The 20,794-nt window shown below is 43.6% G+C and overlaps 3 protein-coding genes across 6 annotated transcripts; 2 read left to right on the top strand and 1 right to left on the bottom strand.

Annotated features, from left to right (window-relative positions):
* Positions 1-617: 617 nt before the first annotated feature.
* tmem243b (transmembrane protein 243, mitochondrial b) lies at positions 618-7,434 on the top strand. 3 transcript variants are annotated; one of them, XM_069687534.1, is made up of 5 exons: positions 618-667; positions 3,185-3,604; positions 4,048-4,098; positions 4,866-4,970; positions 5,264-7,434. In XM_069687534.1, the coding sequence occupies exons 2-5, from the start codon at positions 3,410-3,412 to the stop codon at positions 5,381-5,383; spliced, it is 471 nt and encodes a 156-aa protein (XP_069543635.1). In that variant the 5' UTR covers positions 618-667; positions 3,185-3,409; the 3' UTR covers positions 5,384-7,434. The 3 variants fall into 3 exon arrangements, with proteins under 3 accessions (XP_069543635.1, XP_069543638.1, XP_069543637.1); XM_069687537.1 differs by lacking the exon at positions 618-667 and adding an exon at positions 765-845; XM_069687536.1 differs by lacking the exon at positions 618-667 and adding an exon at positions 991-1,243.
* Positions 7,435-7,738: 304 nt separating this feature from the next.
* Positions 7,739-14,819, bottom strand: dmtf1 (cyclin D binding myb-like transcription factor 1). 2 transcript variants are annotated; one of them, XM_069687533.1, is made up of 17 exons: positions 14,758-14,819; positions 13,383-13,495; positions 13,052-13,132; positions 12,870-12,955; positions 12,647-12,758; positions 11,462-11,538; positions 11,216-11,373; positions 11,091-11,123; positions 10,896-11,005; positions 10,564-10,792; positions 10,317-10,468; positions 9,983-10,174; positions 9,757-9,833; positions 9,191-9,349; positions 8,902-9,111; positions 8,595-8,700; positions 7,739-8,353 (listed from the first exon to the last, which is right to left on the bottom strand). In XM_069687533.1, the coding sequence occupies exons 2-17, from the start codon at positions 13,492-13,494 to the stop codon at positions 8,319-8,321; spliced, it is 1,929 nt and encodes a 642-aa protein (XP_069543634.1). In that variant the 5' UTR covers position 13,495; positions 14,758-14,819; the 3' UTR covers positions 7,739-8,318. The 2 variants fall into 2 exon arrangements, with proteins under 2 accessions (XP_069543634.1, XP_069543633.1); XM_069687532.1 differs by lacking the exon at positions 14,758-14,819 and adding an exon at positions 14,538-14,750.
* Positions 14,820-15,495: 676 nt separating this feature from the next.
* On the top strand, positions 15,496-20,454 carry cwf19l1 (CWF19 like cell cycle control factor 1). The gene is given in 15 exon segments (XM_069687526.1): positions 15,496-15,617; positions 16,044-16,128; positions 16,228-16,269; positions 16,272-16,311; positions 16,717-16,818; positions 16,902-17,116; positions 17,213-17,328; positions 17,414-17,498; positions 17,629-17,775; positions 17,858-18,005; positions 18,648-18,727; positions 18,821-19,030; positions 19,267-19,386; positions 19,495-19,592; positions 19,856-20,454. Coding segments are annotated over 15 exon segments (1,656 nt in total). The 5' UTR covers positions 15,496-15,594; the 3' UTR covers positions 20,001-20,454.
* The last annotated feature ends 340 nt before the right edge of the window (positions 20,455-20,794 follow it).

Below are 20,794 nucleotides of genomic sequence, written 5' to 3'. Positions count from 1 at the left end.
TCTCTCATTGATTGTGCTGCTCTCATCGCAGAAAAATTAAGGAACCGCAAAGAGTAAAGTACATATCATGTGCTAATTATAATAAACTGTTAAAGTGTTAAATGTTTTGCACGGAGTTTCGTGGTGCTCAACAGTATTTCAACTCGGCTTTAAACAGCTTGTAATCCTGCCTCTTAAGATCCGCTGTTAAATGCCCCGAGTTTTGAATGGAGTTTGGCGAGCGGTGGTAACCGTGGGATCGACGGTAACTGAACTCGCTTTTAGCAGCTTGAGTGTGAATATAACGGCTTCAAAGTTGAGATTTATTAAAACAATTCAGCCTCTTGGTCAACTTTAAGTTTGTGTGTGATCATAAACTGCAGTTTCGTACGTCAGCAAACGGTGTCGAGCATCTTAAAGATGTTTCAGATCCGCTGTTGAATGACCTGTTGTTTTTTTTTTTGGTGGACTTTGGTTTGCTTTACGCATGCGCCAAAGTGAACCCCGCCCAAACCAAGCGGAGCAGAATCCGTCGGCTCAACGCGGCGAGCCGACCTCGCCTTTAAGAGCTCGAACTGAAGCCGCCGGGCTTTGTTCGCCTTTAAGTCCGAACCCGACCTGGCTCGTCTTCTCCGAGAGTGATGCGTCCGGCGGAGTCGACACGGGAGCTGGAGGAGGGACGGAAAAGGTAAAGCGGCCTCGCGGCGCGTTTTTCTGTTTGTTTGGACGTTCCTGTCAAAAATAAACATGTTGACTGTCCTCGCGCAGCAGCAGCGAAGCGCGCGTGCGCGCGCGTGCGGGACAGTTAGCTTAGCTCCGTTAGCCTGCCTGGCCTTGTAAAGGGGGAAAAGCTGACGTCACTCACGGTAGCTTTTAACGTTATCTTTTATATCGACAGATTTAATAGTATTTTCTAACATATATCTACTTGTAGATATATATATGTTGTTGTTGTTGCCGTATTGTCGTCCCGGTGGTGACATGCCTTGGCTACCCTCCGGCTAAGTTAACTAACAGGCTTGTTTTAAAGTTAAAGGTGTTTCCGAAGCTATTAGTAGCTTCATAAGCTATTTGTAAAGCGAAGCTACTTGGAAGAGACGTGCAGTGAAATGTCCTGATTGCTCTTCAGCCTGCTCGTTGTTCGTGTCGAGTCTCTTCTGGACGGGTTGATATTCATTTGATCTGTAAAGCAGATGGTGAACCGTTTACTCCCTCAGAAGTCGTCGTTTTTCTGTTCATTTAAAGTGTTTTGGTACCTGAACAGGTGAGGTTGATCACTTCTCGTGTGTCGATATTAATTGAAGAAAAATTAAAAAATATATATATATTTTTTTAAACCCCACTTTCACCAACAGGAAACTCAATATTTACATCGCACCAAAGTCCATTCATAATTTGGGCGATTTTAATGTTCCTGTCAAATTGATTGTGCTGCTCTCATCGCAGGAAAAAAAGCAACTGCAGAGTGAACATCGTGTGCTAATTATATTTTTTATTATTATTTATTTACAACGTCTGGCTTTAAAAGTCATTCATTATATTATTGTGAATTTATTTGTCATTTTTCAGTCTTTTATTTAGTCGATATTTGTAACTGAAATATAAACAAGGTGAATATAGGTTTATCTTCAATAGTAAACAAATATTATTATGATTTTTTTTTTTTTTTAAATCAGACAAAACATTTATTTTTCACTTCTGTGCACTAAAAGTTAAACTGACCAATAAAGAAACCGCATTAATCAGTTGATCCACTCGGTCAGATTGAGTTTTTTTTAATTTTTCTTGAGCAACACTTCAGATATTTTTGTAAATATATATAAAGCCGGCCGATATCACGAAGCTCAACAACAACGCTGATTGTTGGGATCTCTGGAGGTGTTTGTTTGAGGCAAAAGGAAATAAATAAAAAAAATCCATCAGGTCTCACGATGTGAACCAGATATTTTTTTCTCAGTTAAGTCGTGGGGTTTCTTTTTAAGAAGCCTTAGTGGATCACGAGGCCATGGAGGAATTTAGCTCTGGGCCACGTTTAATGCATCGTTATAATGAGCCTCTTGTTTTCCACTGAGTTTCTGTTTGTTTTTTTGGATTTCCTTTTGCCTTCTCACCCAGAAAAGGAAGAAGTTGGACTCTCGAAACCTCTGCGGAGGTCTTTTTGTCTGTTTGCATAAAGTTTAACGTTTCTAAACATCTACTGACGCCTGCAGGTGTTTGAACAGGAAAAAAAAAAAAAGGATGCAGGTGTTTTTTTTTGCAACCAAAAAAACTTTCCTTTTTGTTTTTAGAGTTTACTTTCGTCTTAATAAAAAATACAAATAGACAGGACACTGAAAATGTCTGTCAGCAGGAAGTATATTGTTGTTTTAATTAGAGTACAATTAAGTGCAGAAAAATAATGCAAAATAAAAGAGGTAAAAAGGTAGAAACGTGGCCTCAAATGAGCTGAATCAGTGTTTAGTTGTGATTTGAACTTCCTCTTTCGTCAGCAAGAAGATGGACGCGGTTGCGGTTTTGTTGTAATTTCTGAAAACAGAAGGAAGTGAAGCAAGAAAGAATAAAAATCTGTTCTGTCATATCTGCGTTTCATCAGCATTGTTTCCTGTTTCATACTGAATCATCATCATCATCATCCTCGAGGCTGAAACTAAGTCGTTTTAATTATCAGTTAATGGATTTTTCTTTTTGGTCTCTTAAATGCCCTAAAAAAAAAAATCTTGTTTTGTCTGATCAGCTGTTAAAAACTCAAAGATATTCAATTTACAGTGTCATTAAACAAAGATATTTAACAACTCCTCACATTATTAAAAGACAGGAAACGGCACACGAATAGTTTTTTTGTTTGATAAAAGCATTACTCAGGGTTTTTCCCCTTTTATGAGGCTTCAGGTGTTTTTTAAGCAGAATAAATATTACAATCATATTAAGAAACTACATTTTTCACAAACGTTTTTCCCTTTAAGTTTTTTGGGGGTTGCTCACTTGCTCTTAACTTCTCAAAAATTTTACACAGATGTGGTAAAAAAAAAAAAAAAAAAAAAAAAAGGTCAAAACGTCCATCAATCACATAACAGCTGTAATCTTCAACTCATTGATTGATAAACAAAAACATTTCAGCTCCGAATTAGAAAAATAACTGAATGGAACCAGAACGAGAATCTGACTTCACTTACTGACGCTGTTTGTTTTGTTTTGCGTCTCGCAGGTGAAGTTTCGCCGCCTACCCGCCCGCCGCCCGGCGATGACATCACCGGTCCGCTCGCGCTGACCGCTTCCTCGATCGGCCGCGCGAGAGGGAGGCGACCCGGAAGGTGTTCGGCCCGGCTGGCATGCAGCGGCGGCGGCAGCGGCCCGGAGTCTCCAGGAGGCGGCGCTGCTGAGAGGCCGATCGCTCGTTTGCTGGGCGCGAGTCCGCCGGAGGGCGGCGGCCATGGACGACTTCACCGCGCGGACGTACGGAACCGGCGACGTGGACGACTTCAACGCGCAGTCGTACGGAACCGGCGACGTGGACGACTTCACCGCGCGGACGTACGGCACCAGCGGCCTGGACGACTTCACCACACGGACGTACGGCACCGGCGACGTGGACAACAGACCTCTGTTCGGGGAGACGTCGGCTCGGGTGGGAACCTCCTGCTGGAAGTCCGCGGGGCGACTGTGAACGCATCGCGTGTCTTTATTGATTATTTATTAGACTATTTTTACAGCTAAAATGAAAACAAGAAAAAAAAAACTTTAAGTCTTGCGCCCTTTTTTTTTCTTTAGTTTTTCAGCCTCAAATTATATAAATTAATAATTGCAATGTTTTCTTTGAAAACAACAACAAAATCTTAACTTTCACTGATTTCTCAGCCAGAAACTGTCAAAATGGAAATTATCGTCTGGTTTACAAATTTCCGACGGTCCTTGAACTAATCGTTCCAGACCGATGAGCAGTTTTGCACATAAATGATGTTACAAATATCCAAACTAACTGTATAAATCGCTGTGGGATCATTTGAGTTTTATTCTGGTTTACGTTGATTTTGTACGAAGTGTCGTATTAAACTTTTCTTTCTCTCGCAGGATCGAATCATCAACATGGTCGTCGGGGGATTCACGTCGCTGGTGCTTCTCGTAAGTACACGAGAAGGTTTCTGTCGCCGTTCATTTCAATTTCAAACGGAAATAAAAACCAACAAACAAAGTTTAAAGTTTTTTTTTTTTTTTTTAAGTTTAAAAACATCTCGTATCATTCGGAGAGAGAAAATAAGAGTTCTGACTTCTCACAGAAGTGATAAACATCATTTAAACTCGGCGTGACGTCTACAAAACAGACGACCTCGTTATCTCTCGACGGCCTCTGGACATAAATCCATAAATCCACCAATAAATCGTAGAAAGATTTAAAAAAAAAAAAATAACCGCAGAACACGTTTTTTCGATTTTGTCCGAAGTAATTCACGTGAAAGGAATCTGATCCAGAACCATCGTGTTCGGCTGCAGGACGCCGCGTCCTGTTTTCATATCTTCACGTATGTCAGAGCTTCGACTTCAGAAAATGAATTCGACGAGCTGCTTCAAGTTTCCTTCTTTCAAGTCCTTTTTTATGGTTTCCAGTAATCGGCAGCGATCAGTTTTAAACGTTGTGTTTACGCGTCTTATTTTAAAAGCGCGTAATGCCGAGCACATAAAGAAGCCCTTTAATAATTCGTTTTATGATTCCTTAGTTATAGTTTCAGAGCGCCGGCCGGTTGGCGTTAAAAAGGAATGAAATCAGAGAAACAGCTGCGTCTAAATGTTTCGTTTAAAAATATCTTGGTCTGGGAAAAAAATTATTTGTATTTATTATTATTCTCTAAACTTAAAAAAGATTTTCAGGATTGTTTTTTTTTTTTTTGCAGGTGACCGTGATCGGATCCTTCGTTTTCCCCTCGTTGCCTCCGCGGCCGCTAAACGTCTTCTTCGCCGTGTGCATCCTGCTCACCTGCGGATCCACCATAGTGCTGGTATAACACACACACACACACACACACACACACACACACACACACACACACACACACACACACACACGCACACACACACACACACACACACACACACACACACACACACACACACACACACACACACACACACACACACACGGATCGATCTTTGAATCTCTGATAGACTCATTCAGAATCTTTTTGTTCTCGTTTTGTAAAAAAAATCATGTGTACAGTTACCATGGTTACGGGTGTGAAATCGCCCATTTGTCTGAATCCTTTTTTTTAATTATTTTTTTATTGTGTTCCAGATATTCTGGTACCGGCAGGGCGATCTGGAGCCCAAATTCAGGAATCTCATCTACTACATGCTGGCGTCCATCGTGCTGCTGTGTCTATGTGCCAACCTCTACTTCCACGACGTCAGGTAAAGACGAGGAGGAGGAGGAGGAGGAAGAAGGAAGAAGAAGGGAAGACATGGCCTTGACGGACGGACAGACACACGGGTGGAAGGAGAGACGAGACGGATCACACGACCAAAAAAAAAAAAAACTTTGTAATTTCCAGGAGGGACGAAGACTGACGGGACGTTACGGTGCTGAATTATGCAAAAAAAACAAACTCAAACCGCGTTAAAGGAATCACAACAGACCGACAAAGAGGCCGCAACTCTCCGGAGACGAACTGTCCAGGTGTGTTTTACCTGCACGGCATCGTGAGGTCGTATCCGATCCTCCGGCACCGAGGAGATGTGGACGGCGGATTAATGACGCAACAATTAAAAGGAAAAATCTGCCCCAGGAATATAGTTGTAAGTTTGGCTCCTCTGAAACTCCAATTAAGCGTCTCGGGGACTCAAAATTGACAGCTGCCACCGGGGGGCGCCGGAGAGCTGAGGACGCAAATTTTGAAAATAAATACGTATTCATGTCATGTTACGTTTTAACATCGCGGCATGAAACGTAAAAAGATTTCATCCGTCAATTTTTGTAAAAAAAAAAAAAAAAAAATCGGAAGAGAACGACGTTCCAGAAGTTGCCTGAGAAATTTCACAATTTACGTTTTCTTCGCTTATAAAATGAATCTTGTGATATTTGTCGGTGGATTCGTGGGTTCAATGCTAGCACGGGGTGTTAAGCGATAATTCGGCTTCTTTCACGAGGTAACGACAGTAACGGTGCATTCAGGGGGGGCCTCTAAATGTCAGGAAATGTCATCATCCTGTATGTAAATCAGCTGTTTTCTTAAAACGGGGCAGATTTTTCCTTTTAAACACGATGGGAAGTTCTCAGCTTGTAAACGAAGCAGAAGGGGGCGGAGCCTCCTTCAGTCCTGTTAGACTGTAGCACAAAACTAGCCGGCAGCGACAGCAGGTGAACCAAGTTCTTTCTGCTCCTGCAGCTCGTCTGATCACCGCGCTTGGATTTAATTCATTTTCCGATCACGTAGCGCTAAGAGGATTTTTTTTAATTAGATTTAAATGCCGAATTACACTCGACTGCCAATTCTTGCACTAAGCGTGGCTGAACTGACATCTAAGCCACACACACACACACAGGCACTCGCGCGCACACACACTCACACATACACACACACACAGGCACTCGCACACACACTCAGGCCAGCTGTAGCACCAATGAAAATGAATGAAGGCTTTTCTTGTAGCTTTTACTGCATAAATCTTGTCTGCCATTTAAAGTTTGCACTGCTGCCGGTAGCTTTAAGAAAAGTCACTTTGTTTTGCCGACTCAGACGTTTCACCGCGACCTGGAAAAAAAACCACGGTCGGTGAAGAGACGAGTTTCCAGCAGACAAACATGTCGCCTGTCGGGTTCTTCTGTGATTCGGTTGCACTGCGTTTTTCCTTCGTGAACCTGAAGGGGGCGCCGTTTTTTTTTTTGTTGGCATAGCAGCGACATTAAATACCAAAAATTGACCAAATTACAGACGACGACTTTCGGTCCCAAAAAAAACACAAAAAAACTTACATAATCCGATTCGTTTTACCAAATGAGAAAAAAAAACGAAGAGGCCCAAATCAAACTTTAGCAGTCAGATATGAAGGAAAACTTTTTATTCTGGATTTAAACTGTCAACAAATCTAGTCCGTCCAAAACGAGTCTGTCACTTGTTTCAGTTATTTCCTTTTTCTTTGGGGAATATTTTCAGCAACAACAACGGAGCTGAATAAGATATCAAATTTAAGATCCACACAGGACTCGATAACGTGACGTGATGACTGTTATTTTTTCGTTGACGATGATCTTGCGAGTCGCAGCTTTAAACCGCGTTATTTTGCTTTGTTTCGTATGTTTGTTTACGGACGACCTGCAGCGGAGCGCCAAAGTAAACAAGAGTCAATAAAGTCAAGAAACTTCCACAAGAAAACCACCGACCTCGCCACGACATTAGGATTGTCAAAGCCACGTGTTTTCTTTTTTTTTTTTTAATACTTTATGGAATAAATAATTGTGTACCCAGACTGACTCGTCACTTTTGTTGTTTTTCAGCCGGGTGACCGAGAAAAGAAAAAAAAAACCGCATAAAGTTTAATTCGGAATATTTGAAGCGATTTAAACGGAAAAATGAGCAAATGGTTTAAAAACGGCCATTTAATCGTTTTCATTTTTTTTTTTTTCATCGTTTTGCAGATCGTGTTTTTTAACGTGTCTGAAAGTGGACGAACGGCAAAGATCACATCGAAATCTAAACGGAGCTTTTGATGATGAAAGTTTGTCCAAAACATGAAAACAACCTCGTCGTCAATTAAATAAAAGGAAGAAAACTAATTTAAATAGTTTATTTATTTTCATCATGATTTTGAACCTATAACAAAAGGACTCTCAGGAGTTTCCATCTTTGTGTTTCCATCATTATTTATATTTCACAGACTGAATCTAAAGAGTCCGTTAGCGACAGTCCGAGATGGCAGCTGCTGGGCTTCCTGAAGAAAAACCTGCAGGAGGCGGGACTTCGAGTCTGTGACTCCGCCCCTTTTCGAGACAGCCCAGTCCAGGAGTATTTTGGCTTCAAACAGTAGGAGACGTCTTTAAATACAGTCCTGTTTGAACGTTCGTCAGTTCACATTTTGTTCTGAAGAAAAGAGTTCGAAATCGGTTCCAGCCGTTAAAAAGTCTCTTTGGCACCGCGAGACGCTGCGTTCACGTTTCATCCAGCAGCTCAGAGCGAAGCTTCCAACGCTTCATTAAAAACCACCAGAGTCGGTTTGAAAAAAAAAAAAAAGTGCTCTCTTCCCGGTTTCCAAAAATAGGTGAGGAAGTCAGTAACTCACAGTTCCACAGTCGGGGTTGGTGCAGACAGGAAACAGGAAGCAGCAGCGCCCTCCTGTGGTTCCCTCCGTCCGGATCAGTCGGAGCTGTCCTGGTTCTCCAGGATGGGATCTGAAGACGCAGAGAAAGAAAAGGAGTTCAGGTTTGTGGTTCTTTAGCTGCTTAACAGAAATAAATAAACAGTTGTTTACAGAGTAAAGTTCTTTTCTAATTCAGTTCGCAGCCCTTTGGGAAAATTTTAACCGTAAACATCATTAGGAAAATGAGAAAACAGGGTTTTGATTACTCAAAATATTGAATAAAAAGATTTTATTTCAGTATTGATGCCAGAAAGTATCAGTTCTAATGTTACCTGTCAGCGTGCTGCTGATGTTGGGAGGAGACACAATCAGCACGGTGCTGCCAGACGGTATCCCAGAATGCACCGCTGGACCCTCAGCAGAGGGGGAACTCAGCGCCTGAAAAAAAAGTTACGCAACTTCATGTTAAACTCTGACTGGTGTTTCTATTATTTTGTCCACCCTGTTTATATCCACAAATAACAGAAACAAAATCTAGTAAAAACAAAATGTCATTAGTTGTGATTTTTTTTTTAAAGAAAGCTGTGAGATTTTCAAATTAAAAGCAGAAGAAAAAAACAGAAGGTTCCGTGTTTACACCTTGTCGGCAAAGCCGTCCGTCATTGGCTCCTGGGTTTCCGTGACGCCGCCGTCCGAGCCCCCCAGCAGACCGGCGGCGTTGAGCCGGTCCTCCTGGCTCCGAGACTCCGCCTCCACGACCAGCTGCGATTGGCCGAGGGGGTCGGAGGAGGCGGGGTCGGAGGTGACGGTCTGGATGATGACGCTGTCGCTGGAGCAGAGGCCGTCGGTCTGAGGCGGGAAAACACGTGACGATAAACAACACAACAACAAACAACAACAAACGAGAGGTGAGAAGCGGAGAACCGACCGACAGGCTGTGGAGGATGATGTGTTCGTGCGACGACGGCGACGAGCCGGTCGTCAGGGTGACCGTGCTGTTATTGGCCAGGCTGAGCGGCAGGCTCTGATTGGCTGTCGTCTGGAGGTAGTAGGTGCCCGGGGTGCCGGTGGGCTGCAGGTGGAAGGACTGAAGAAAAAGAAAAAAGATTTTTACAGACGGGACGAAGAAACATCCGTTTCCTCCGTTACAGGAAACAACTTCCTGTTTCCATCAACGTGAAGACACTGAAACCAAAAGAATGGACGTGGACGTTATGAGTCTCTTTGTGGTCGTTTTGTGCCTCCATCTTTATTTTGTCTTATTATTGGTCATTTTATGTCCGTTTAAAGTAATTTCTCATCTCCGAGGTCATAAAGAAGTTATCTCACTGTAAACACATCATACGACATGATTTACAACATTATTCCTGTTTTCAGAGCTTTTATATGATGCAGTAAATAATAACGTTTGTTTATGTTTTATCAGCCTGACTGATGATATATTTGTGTGTGTGTGTGTGTGTGTGTGTGTGTGTGTGTGTGTGTGTTGCTGACCGGCAGGATCTCGAAGGTCTGCAGCGCTCCGGTGTTCAGAGTGATGGTTTCACTGTCGCTGGCCGCAGCTGAAGGATCTGAAACACGCCGACGGGACTCGTTAAAACCAGATCAAACATCATTCTCTCTCCTCGGGATGCTTTTAAAACTCTCCGAGACTCTTTGTAGATATTTATGACACTTTTTTTTTTTTTTGTCTCTTTTTGGTCATTTTTGCGAGTCTCACCCAGGTGAGTGATCTGCAGCGGGATCTGGACGGGGATCTGCAGTGCGGCCACGGAGCTAGGGGCGGGGCTTCCACCGCTCTCATCCAACCGGGTGAGTCGGATCTGCAGCGAGGAGGAGGAGGGGGAGGGGCTCCCCGGACCGGACGCCGACTGCGATGACGCCATCAGCTCCTGGAGGCCCTTCAGGAGGACTGAGGACGGACACACACACACACACACACACATATATACACACACACACATATATACACACAAGAAGAAACAGAAGAAGCAAAATTAGCAGAAGAAGCATAAGAAGGAAGTGTGTGTGTGTGTGTGTGTGTGTGTGTGTACCGCTGAAGGGGATCTCCTTGTGATTGGCTACTTGTCTCTTGATGCTCCACCACTTGGATCGAAGCCACTGAGGCGACCTGACGCTGCTCCACCCACCGGCCAAGTCCTCCCATTTGATCTCGTTCTCATCCTCCACGTCCAGCTCCCAAATCCTGCAACACCACGTAACATGTTTATAACACACACACACATATACACACACACACACACACACACACACACACACACACACACACACACACTCCACCTGCGTATGAGGTTCAGGTCGTCCTCCTTCGTCCACTCCGTCCCTCCGCTGTGTTTCCAGTTCAGGTAGTTCAGCCACTTGGACCGACACTGCTTCTCTGAGCGCGTGCGGACCTGGTCGGCGACCGTCGCCCAGGAGACGCCGCCCGTCACCGCCGAGCCCGGCGACACGCCCGCCATCTCGTACACGACCTCGGCGAGCCGTCGCTCCTCCTCCTCGGTCCACTTACCTGGTTTATAAACAAAAATACAAAAATAATCAGCGCCGACGGGAGTTTACAGAGAATTCATCGACGTGATTAAACGATCATACGTGTTCTTCCGTCTCTGTACCCGTGTTACACGTGTCCTTCATCAGCCGGCAGCGGTCCTTGACGGACGAGGCGCTGCGCCCCAGAGCGGCTCCAATGGTCGCCCAGTCGTTCCCGTGTTTCTCCCGCAACCTTGAACGCAAATATCACGAGTCAGCATTTTTTTTTCTTATTCAAACGAGCTATAACGTGATTTTTTTTTTTTAACACTACTCACGCTTTTAGCTTTTCTATCTCATCCGGTGTGTACCTGAAGAAAGAAAAAAAAAAATTACTTCTGAAACTAATAATAATAAATGATAAAGTGTTTTCCCGCCTTTTTCTTCTTTGTTTTTTACTCACTTGCCGACGTGGTTGCGGTTGTCGTACATTCGGAGGACTCGCCTGTAGACGGCGAACAGCGGGCGGTTCAGGCCCAACGCCACCGAGCGGTAGAAGTCCTTCCGCTCTTCTTTGGACATCTCGAAGATGATCTCGGCCGGGTTGTCGATGCCGCGGCCCTGACGACGAGTCGCACGGTTAAAAACGTCTCCAGACGCAGGAAAAAACTAAACAAGAGAGAGACGCTGGCGACAGGAAGTGACGTACCTTCACGTATCGGTCGATGTTGCTCATCAGGAGGTCGATCTCCTCTTTGGACCACATGCCCTGTTTCCACTTGTGACCTGAAGAAGAACTAAACATCAATAAAACAGCTTCACAGGCGCTGAAAGATCTCAGAGGAAGTAAATCTACTCTGTAGAGCACTTTAAATGAAACACCTTGAAAACTTCTAAAACCAGTCTGAAACCAGTTAAAAAACAGTCTGAAACCAGTTTAAAACCGGACTGAAACCAGTTAAAAAACAGTCTGAAACCAGTTTAAAACCAGTCTGAAACCAGTTAAAAAACAGTCTGAAACCAGTTTAAAACCGGACTGAAACCAGTTAAAAACCAGTCTGAAACCAGTTTAAAACCAGTCTGAAACCAGTTAAAAAAAAGTCTGAAACCAGTTTAAAAAAAGTCTGAAACCAGTTAAAAAAAAAGTCTGAAACCAGTTAAAAAACAGTCTGAAACCAGTTTAAAGCCAGTCTGAAACCGGTTAAAAAAAACCAGTCTGAAACCAGTTAAAAAACAGTCTGAAACCAGTTTAAAGCCAGTCTGAAACCAGTTAAAAAAAAACAGTCTGAAACCAGTTAAAAAACAGTCTGAAACCAGTTAAAAAACAGTCTGAAACCAGTTTAAAGCCAGTCTGAAACCAGTTAAAAAAAAAGTCTGAAACCAGTTAAAAAACAGTCTGAAACCAGTTAAAAAACAGTCTGAAACCAGTCTGAAAACCAGTTAAAAAACAGTCTGAAACCAGTTAAAAAACAGTTTGAAACCAGTTTAAAACCAGTCTGAAACCAGTTAAAAAACAGTCTGAAACCAGTTAAAAACCAATTTAAAACCAGTCTGAAACCAGTTAAAAAAAAAGTCTGAAACCAGTTTAAAACCGGTCTGAAACCAGTTTAAAGCCAGTCTGAAAATAGTCTAAAAAAAATCAAGTCCAAATTTAAGTCTAAAACAAATCTTGAACAGGTTCAAAACCAGTCCAAGACCAAGTCTGAAACTAGTTATAAAAAAACCCCAGTTAAAAACCAGTCTGAAACCAGTTTGGAACCAGTCTGAAACCAGTTAAATACCTCACAGTACGGAGGAGAATACTTCAGTGTTAAAGGTAAATATTGATCTGATTTTGTTGTACTTCCCTTTAAATGAGCATTAAGTGAACTTGTCTCCGGCGGCGGTTCGGTACCTTTGTTAGCCAGCGTGTCTTTGTCCTCTTTGGTGGTGAACCAGGCCTGACTGACGGGGGTCACGTCCGTCTTCTGGTTGGGAGACAGAGAGTCTTCGTCCTCGTGCAAAATCTTAAAACAACAAAACGACATCGTTTTAAGATTCCGCAAAAAAACAACCGCAAAAAAAAATTAAAAAAAAATTAAAAAATAAACTTTAGGAGGGCGGAGCTTCACTCTGACCTGAATCTGAGCCACGCCCTCCTCAGAGAGATCGCCGTCCGCCGTCGCCGTCATTGTCACCTCGAAGCTCTCGTCGTTCTCCGACACTGAGGACGAAAAAAAAAACCAAAAAAAAACCTCTTACGTTACAACAAACTGAGGTGACGAAGTCGGCGATTTAAAAAACACAAAAGACGTCTCACTGGGTAACGTGACGACGGAAAACTCTTCCGATTCTTCTGTGGAGAGTCGCAGCTTCTTCTGGAGCGGCTCCGAGTCCTCATCTGAAAACACACACACACACACACACACACACACACACACACACACACACACACACACACACACACACAATTATTCATAAGAAATAAACATTTCATATTTAACAATATTCAATATGGGATTTAACCGAGGAAAAATGTAACATCTTTAAAACCTGTTTAATCAGCCGTCTGATTTCTTATGAATATTTACTGGATGACTTGATGGACTTTACTTTGTTAATAACATTTAAAAAGGAAATAAAAGACCCACCGTTGGCGGGGCAGTGCAGGATGATGCTTCCATCGCTGTCCTGAGTCAGCGTGACGGACTTCACGGTTTCTAACGCGGCGGCGTCTCCGTCTTCTTCTGCTGCTGAACTCATCCTGAAGACAGACAGAACAGGTGTGTGTGTGAGAGACAACAACAGGTGATACAAATTGTTTAATAAAAAAAAAAAAGAAACACAACTGGCAAGTGAAGTATCTGAAACATCTGCTTTGAAATGTTAAATGCAACTTGTCGTTATTTTTTTATCATTGATTAATCACTAGATGGAATTTAAATTGTTGAACATTTGTTTACCAGCACTTATAATAGAAATGAGCAGGATACTTAAAATATATTTATTCAATTTTAAGATTACAGCATGGTTGAATTTATTTAAAAAATATCTTTACTAATTGTTTTTAAAAATAATAAGTACTATACTTACTCTATATAAGTACTATAAGTTATATCATTGCTGTTTGGTATGGAGACATTGCACTGGTGAAATGCTACACAATTTTATATTTTTTAGATCAACGCCAAACTGCCTTGTAAAATAGGCATATTTAAAGAAAAACTGCGTTTGAGCTGATACCTTAACTCCCACAATCAATATGTGACATTTTACTGATCGATAGATTGAACTGGTAAACTCGGGTGATAATTTATCTCCATTAATACGTGAATACAGTAAATATATATATTTAATGATCTTAAACAGCTTGCTTGTCGCCCTCCACTTTGTCCAGGTGGAAACAAAAGTTGTGAATAATGAGGTCGTAGTTTGGTCATTATTTTTGGTAATAATATGCAGTGATTGTTGGACAGTCGAGCCGAATTGTAGGCTGGGTCACTTTTGAAAGGTTTCACTTAAAAGTTCAAATCAGAAGTGAGTTCATTGTTCGGCAACACGCAAGAAGTCCTTTTTCCTTCTTTTTTTGAATGGAGTTTGGCGGACGGTGTCGTGCGTCGTTAAAATTTAAACACAAACAAACAAACAAACAAAAAAAAAAACGCTGCAGATTCTGCGCAAAGACGGACGCTCGATTTATGCACAAGTTAAGACCGATGTAACAAAACCAAAATAAACCCTCAACGTGCAGAAGCAGTCACGCAGTTTGGAGGGAAGCTGCCTTTACAATGTGACTCGATGCTAACCATTAGCATGCTGCAAGCTACCCAGCTGAAATGAAAGACGTAAAAATCTCCGGCGCCATGTTTAGTCAGCGAGGCTGAAGCTTGCGGCGTCTTTCACGGTGTCCTCGCTTCGTCCTCGGGGGTTTCCCGTGGCGTTATTTCTATGTTTCCCGCTCCGAGCTCCCTCCGCGCTTCGACTACCGAACAGAAACTGAATTTTACTTTTGATTTGGCTACTTACTTCCTGTTTTTGGTCCGGGGACTTGCGAGTTACCAGGATGGAGGTAAAGTACCAGGATGGACGTAAAGTACCAGGATGGAGGTAAAGTACCAGGATGGACGTAAAGTACCAGGATGGAGGCGTAAAGTACCAGCGGGGTCGACGCGGGGGGGGGGGGGGGGGGGGGGGTTGCCAGATTTGAGCTTTTATCCGTAAAACTGTTCTCAAAGTCTCGAATTAATTTATTATATAAAACATTGAAGAAGATGGAACCCAATAAATATTTAAAATAATTAGTTTGTCGTTTCTGAATTGATCAATTAAGAATTGTAGCATTTGTTTTTATATAATTGTAAATTGATTATATTTGGGGGGTTTTTTGGAGAAGGGGGCTGTTGGTCAAGCAAACAAATATGAAGATGTAGTTGAAAGCTCTGAAGAAAAAGTACTAAGAGGGCTGTTTGTTGTAAAAATAAAAAATTATCGAATCCAAAACATTTTCATTTACGGGTAAAAATAAATTAATAAATCTGGCAACCACCCGTGTCCGACGTAAAAATGTTTCCGGGTGAACACCCAACTTGTTTATTTTTGTTTTTGATTTAAATAATAGCTTGAAGATACAACAACACCACCCACACGCTGTCACTGAATAAACGTTTGTTTTTATTTTAAAATCACGCGGCTGCGTTTTGAACGTAAACTGAACGCGCTCGTTGACCGGAAGCAGGAAGCAGTTGCTTTCCGGACCGTTTTTTGGTGACGGACGTTACGTCGAAGCTACAAAAAAATAAATCATCCAAATCATAAATTTTCAACACTGAGAGCAAAAGAAAGGTCACGGAGATCCGTGAAGACATGGGGGACCCGCCGGTGAGAGTGTGAGTCTCACTTCACTCATATTTAACCTTCCGCTTTTACAACACGTCATTCGTTGTTTCCAATTTTGCATTGTTCGACTTTTAACTGCTACTAAGCGCCACTTCACCAACCAAACCTCATTCAAAAATCTGACAATTTAAGGTTTTGCTTTTGTCATTTGCGCATTTACAAACACAATAAGGCGTGATATAGATGTATATTCGATATCAGTGGTTGGTAATGAAAAACTCGGCTACACATACACTCCACCAAAATGCTTTAGTTTTATTACAATAATAAAAAAACAAACATTGTTTGCCCATTCAGGTTACCCATGCAGAACCTCGTTAAAAAAAAAGATCTCATTTAAGGTCGCACATGCATTGTTAGAGGTGAGATTATATTTAAAAGATGAAAAGAGTATTAAACAATGTGTGTGTTTGCAGCTTGGCCTGCGGGGATGTGGAGGGCAGGCTGAATGGTCTGTTCGGTCGAGTTCAGGCCATCCAGAAGAAGACCGGACAGTTTGACGTGAGTCAAAAATAAACTCAACAACTCCGGTCATGTTTTCGATGTTTTCCTCCACTCAGTCACTAAAATGCGGATCATCCCGTTTTGTTTTTCCTGCAGCTGCTTCTGTGCGTCGGAGAGTTTTTGGGACGACGCCGGAGGCCGAAGCGGAGTGGCAGCTGTACAAAAGTGGAGCCAAGAAAGGTGCAAAACATCTGGAGGAAAAAACACACAAACACACACAAACACACAAAAACCTTCCAGGAACAAGCAAAACGCTTATAAACCTGAAGCAGGGAAGATATCGTGCATTTTTAATCACCTGAGTTAACTCACCTTTTAATTTACCTCTCTGTTGTTTATTTTGTCACCGCACTAAAGAATTCATCATATTACTCTATTGTGACCACAGGGGGCGCTGTTGCATCAATGTGTCTTCAAAATGTGCAAAATAAAGTCCACGTACCTGACAGCAATTAAGATGCTGCATATTTATAATAATTTTGTAATTAGAATATCAACAGCGCCCCCCGTGGTCACCGGCAGGTGGTGCGACCGGCTGAAAGTAAGCATGTTTATTTTTCTGCTTGTTTTCCGTCACCTCCTCAGCGCCCATCCACACCTACGTCCTCGGAGCGGCGAGTCAGGAGACGGCGAAGAAATTCCCGAACGCCGACGGCGGTGAGCTGGCGGAAAACATCACGTATCTGGGTAAGAGACGGCAGACCGGAACGATGATTCGGCGGCTTTAAGTTTGTACGTTAAAGTTTGTTGACCCGTGTGTGCGTTTCCAGGTCGGCGCGGCGTGTTCACGGGCGTGTCGGGGCTGCAGATCGCTTACGTCAGCGGGCGGGAGGCCCCGCAGGAACCGGCGCCGGCTCACTGCTTCACCTCCAAGGACCTGTCGGCGCTCGTGACGCCGCTGACCGGCAACTCCAAGTTCAGAGGCGTCGACATCCTGCTGACGTCGCAATGGCCCCGAGGAGTCTGGCACTTCGGAAACAACCCGGTAACCAAACTAAAACTATAAACGTTCTGAAGTAAAACAGGAAGTTGGAAACGTCCTCAGATCATGCGACCTCTTTTTTTTCCTCTTGCGTTGCAGGAAGTGAACACGAAGTTTTGCGGAAGCGGCTGCGTCGCCGACCTCGCCGACAAACTGAAGCCGCGTTACCACTTCGCCGCATTAGAGGGCGCTCACTACGAAAGGCTCCCATACAGGTAGACTGGAGAGGACGCCCTGCTGACCTTAAAGGTCCAGTTACACCGTCAGGTTCAAAATATTTAACCCGTGTTACGTCTCCAGGAATCACGTCATCCTCCAGGAAAACGCTCAGCACGTCAGCCGATTCATCGCCCTGGCAACCGTCAACAACCCCGCCAAGAAGAAGGTTTGTTGTCGTCGTCATCGTTTCCCGCGAGGGACGAAGAACCAGTCGGGAGTTTGATTGAGACGATGAACCGATCAGGTTTTTATTAGAAGACATACTGATGAGTTTCCCGTTCGGCGTGTGTCTGCAGTACCTGTACGCCTTCAACATCGTCCCGATGAAGACCACGGACCCGTCGGAGCTGGTGAAGCAGCCGCAGGACGTCACGGAAAACCCGTACAGACGCTCCGTCAAAGACAAGACGCACCCGCCGCGGCCGGCCTTCGGCGAGGACGAGGTACGCGGCGCGTGTTCGAGTCCCCGGAGGACGAAGCGGGAAAGCAGCAGCCGGTTAACGTGACTCTCTCTCGTTTGTTCAGGAGCCGGCTCATCAGTTCTTCTTCGACCTGAGCAAGCAGCAGGGGGGCGGGCCCCGGGGCCGCGACAGGAAGAGGCCCTCGGACGGCAGAGACGACCACGACGGAGACCGGCACCACCAGTGGCAGCTCAAACAGCCGCGACGGCACCGTGAGTCCCAAACTCATCAAACTCTGCCGGGAGCTTCCACGGGGGGGCGCCAGAGAGGACATTTTATTTTAGGTCCGAGGCGAAACACTGATGACCATGAATAGAAACAGCAATAAATATTAAGTGTGGGAAGAGTCTAATAAAGTCATATACCAACAATAAGTGGAAGTGGAAAATGCTGCCCCCTGCTGGCCAAGAAAAGTGAAAGACGACATTACAACGATACTAAAAACAGCAAAATAAAATGCAGGTGTGAGAGCCGACGTTCCGTGAAGAGACTCAGTCGTTCAGTGGAAGAATTATTTCGGCACTTTTACCCAAAAAAAAAAGTCTTCTCTTGCGTCCTGATCACAGATTTGAAAAAAAAATCAAAGAAACGTAGAGGCAAAGAGGTGAATTAGAGTCATAATTCATGAAATACAAATTACTATCATCAGTGTGAAGAAGAGTTCCTAAAAATGTCTTTATCCTCCAGAACAAACGTCCCCAAAAAATCTGCTCATAAATCAGAGAAGTTGCTTCAGAATCGTCGCATTTTAAAGCAAAAACAGACAAAATAAGACTCAACGTTTGTTTCTAACTGCTCAATGTGATGATTTGGTGTCTTTGAGTTGTAATGTTTGTGTGTTTGTCGTGTTGCAGCTCAGCCGCCGGGTCCCTGCTGGTTCTGTCTGGCCAGTCCTCAGGTGGAGAAACACCTGGTCATCAGCATCGGATCACACGTGAGCTTTCACCATAAAATAACAAAACACGCAAACTCAACCGACTCGCCTGCGAGTTATAAAAAAAACCCAGAAACGTTTTTTTCTCCGCAGTGTTACGTGGCTCTGGCGAAAGGCTTCCTGACGCCCCAACACGTGCTCATCCTCCCCATCGGCCACTACCAGTCGGTGGTGGAGCTGAGCTCGGAGGTGGTGGAGGAGATGGAGAAGTACAAGTCGGCCCTGAGGAGCTTCTACAAGAGCAAAGGGCAGCGCTGCGTCCTGTTCGAGAGGAACTACCGCAGCCAACATCTGCAGCTGCAGGTACGAACACGGCTTGATATTTTCATATCTATATATAATACAGATATTTAGAATAATAAAACGTGTTTTTACATTTTGTAATTCATAATAACTGGTTTTAAAACGGTCTCTTCAGATCTTAATTTCGACTCTTATCCTTTTGGCGGAAACAAATATAAACACGGTTAGTTTTTATTTACCTCTACATCTCCGGTGACCCACCGGCGGGTCGGTGTTCGGTCTCTGTCGTCGCTCAGGTCGTCCCGGTGCCGTTGGACCGCTGCACCACGGAGGACATCAAGGACGCGTTCACGGTGCAGGCTCAGGAGCAGCGGATGGAGCTGATGGAGATCCCCGAACACACCGACCTCAAGCAGGTACGAGTGGCGGAAACACGGCAGCATCCAGGACCTGCAAACACACGCTGGAAGAAGCTCGACCGAGCCGCTGCCGTGGTTCCTAAACGCTGAACGTTAACGTTTCAGATCGCTCCTCCGGGGACGCCGTACTTCTACGTGGAGTTGGACTCGGGGGAGAAACTCTTCTACCGCATCCAGAAACATTTTCCTCTGCAGTTCGGCAGGTGAGCGGCGGTCCCCGTAAAACAGCCTGGATTTAAATCTAAAACATCAACGAACAAAAATACAACCCTAAAAAAATATACTTTTACACCGTCACAACTCCAGGAATACTTCTTTTTTCTTCTTTTTTTTTAACTGCAGTTAGAAAATATTAAAGTTAATTAAATGAAGACTTGGTTTAATAAAATAAATCTAAGATCTTTGAAGTGATGTAAACCTGTGTGTGTGTGTGTGTGTGTGTGTGTGTGTGTGTGTGTGTGTTCAGGGAGGTGCTGGCCAGCGAGCCGTTGTTGAACATCCCGACTCGAGCCGACTGGAAGGAGTGCAAGCAGAGCCGAGAGGAAGAGGAGGAGAGCTGCAAACTGCTCAGAGACGCTTTCCAGCCGTTCGACTTCGCCTGGGAGGACTAACTCTCACACACACACGTTTGTCCAGCTATCTTTGTGAGGACCGTCGCTGGCATAATTCATTTCTTTCCACCTTAAACCCTCAAACACCTTTTTTTTTTTCTTTTTTTTTAAAGGTCTGTCCCGATGTGAGGACGGGACACCATTTTCTTGAAAAATGAATAAAGTTGATCAATACCGATCTCAAGCCTGGGTGCTAAATACCAAGCTGCAGCCGGTTAGCTGAGCACAAAGGGGACACTAATTGAATTATATCTCGGGTGCTTTTTGTTGCCTCGGCTGGCAGTTTCCAGTCTTTATGCTAAGCTAACTGGCTGCTAGTTTTAGCACAAACATGAAACGGGTGTTGATCCTCTGAAACTCTCAGTAAGAAAGCAGATACCCACCAAACATGTCCTAAACAACTTTTCCTTTAAAATGAGGTTTTTGGTGTTTTATGCCACCATTTTCTTTTTAATATTGAGAGTTTAAGTTTTACGGGAGCAAAAAATACGAGTTTTACAAATGTCACAACAGCCTCCCTTTAAAGTTGCTTGATTGTTCTCATTCCCAAAATCATTTTCTACACGAGTCTTTTGTCAGTTAAAGCAAAGATGAAACTCACAAAATCCAAAACCTCACTGTTGGGCTGCTTACATTATTAGAAAATACAAAATAAAAGTCCAGCTTGTGCAGCTGCTGGAGAAACTCCTTCACAATAAAAGCAGAGATCCACAAACACAACTAAAAGTTTTCTATCATTTCTATGGAGACTCTTTAGTTTAAACCAAAACTATGGGTGAAACATTTTTTAAATG

The sequence above is a fragment of the Brachyistius frenatus genome, unplaced genomic scaffold (genome assembly GCF_029030835.1).
Source record: "Brachyistius frenatus isolate BFR_SWC_R1_liver_20210118 unplaced genomic scaffold, ASM2903083v1 Contig_471, whole genome shotgun sequence".
Classification (NCBI taxonomy): Eukaryota; Metazoa; Chordata; class Actinopteri; family Embiotocidae; genus Brachyistius; species Brachyistius frenatus.
The sequence above is the reverse complement of the archived record's forward strand: the minus strand, read 5'-3'. Positions and strand labels throughout refer to the sequence as shown.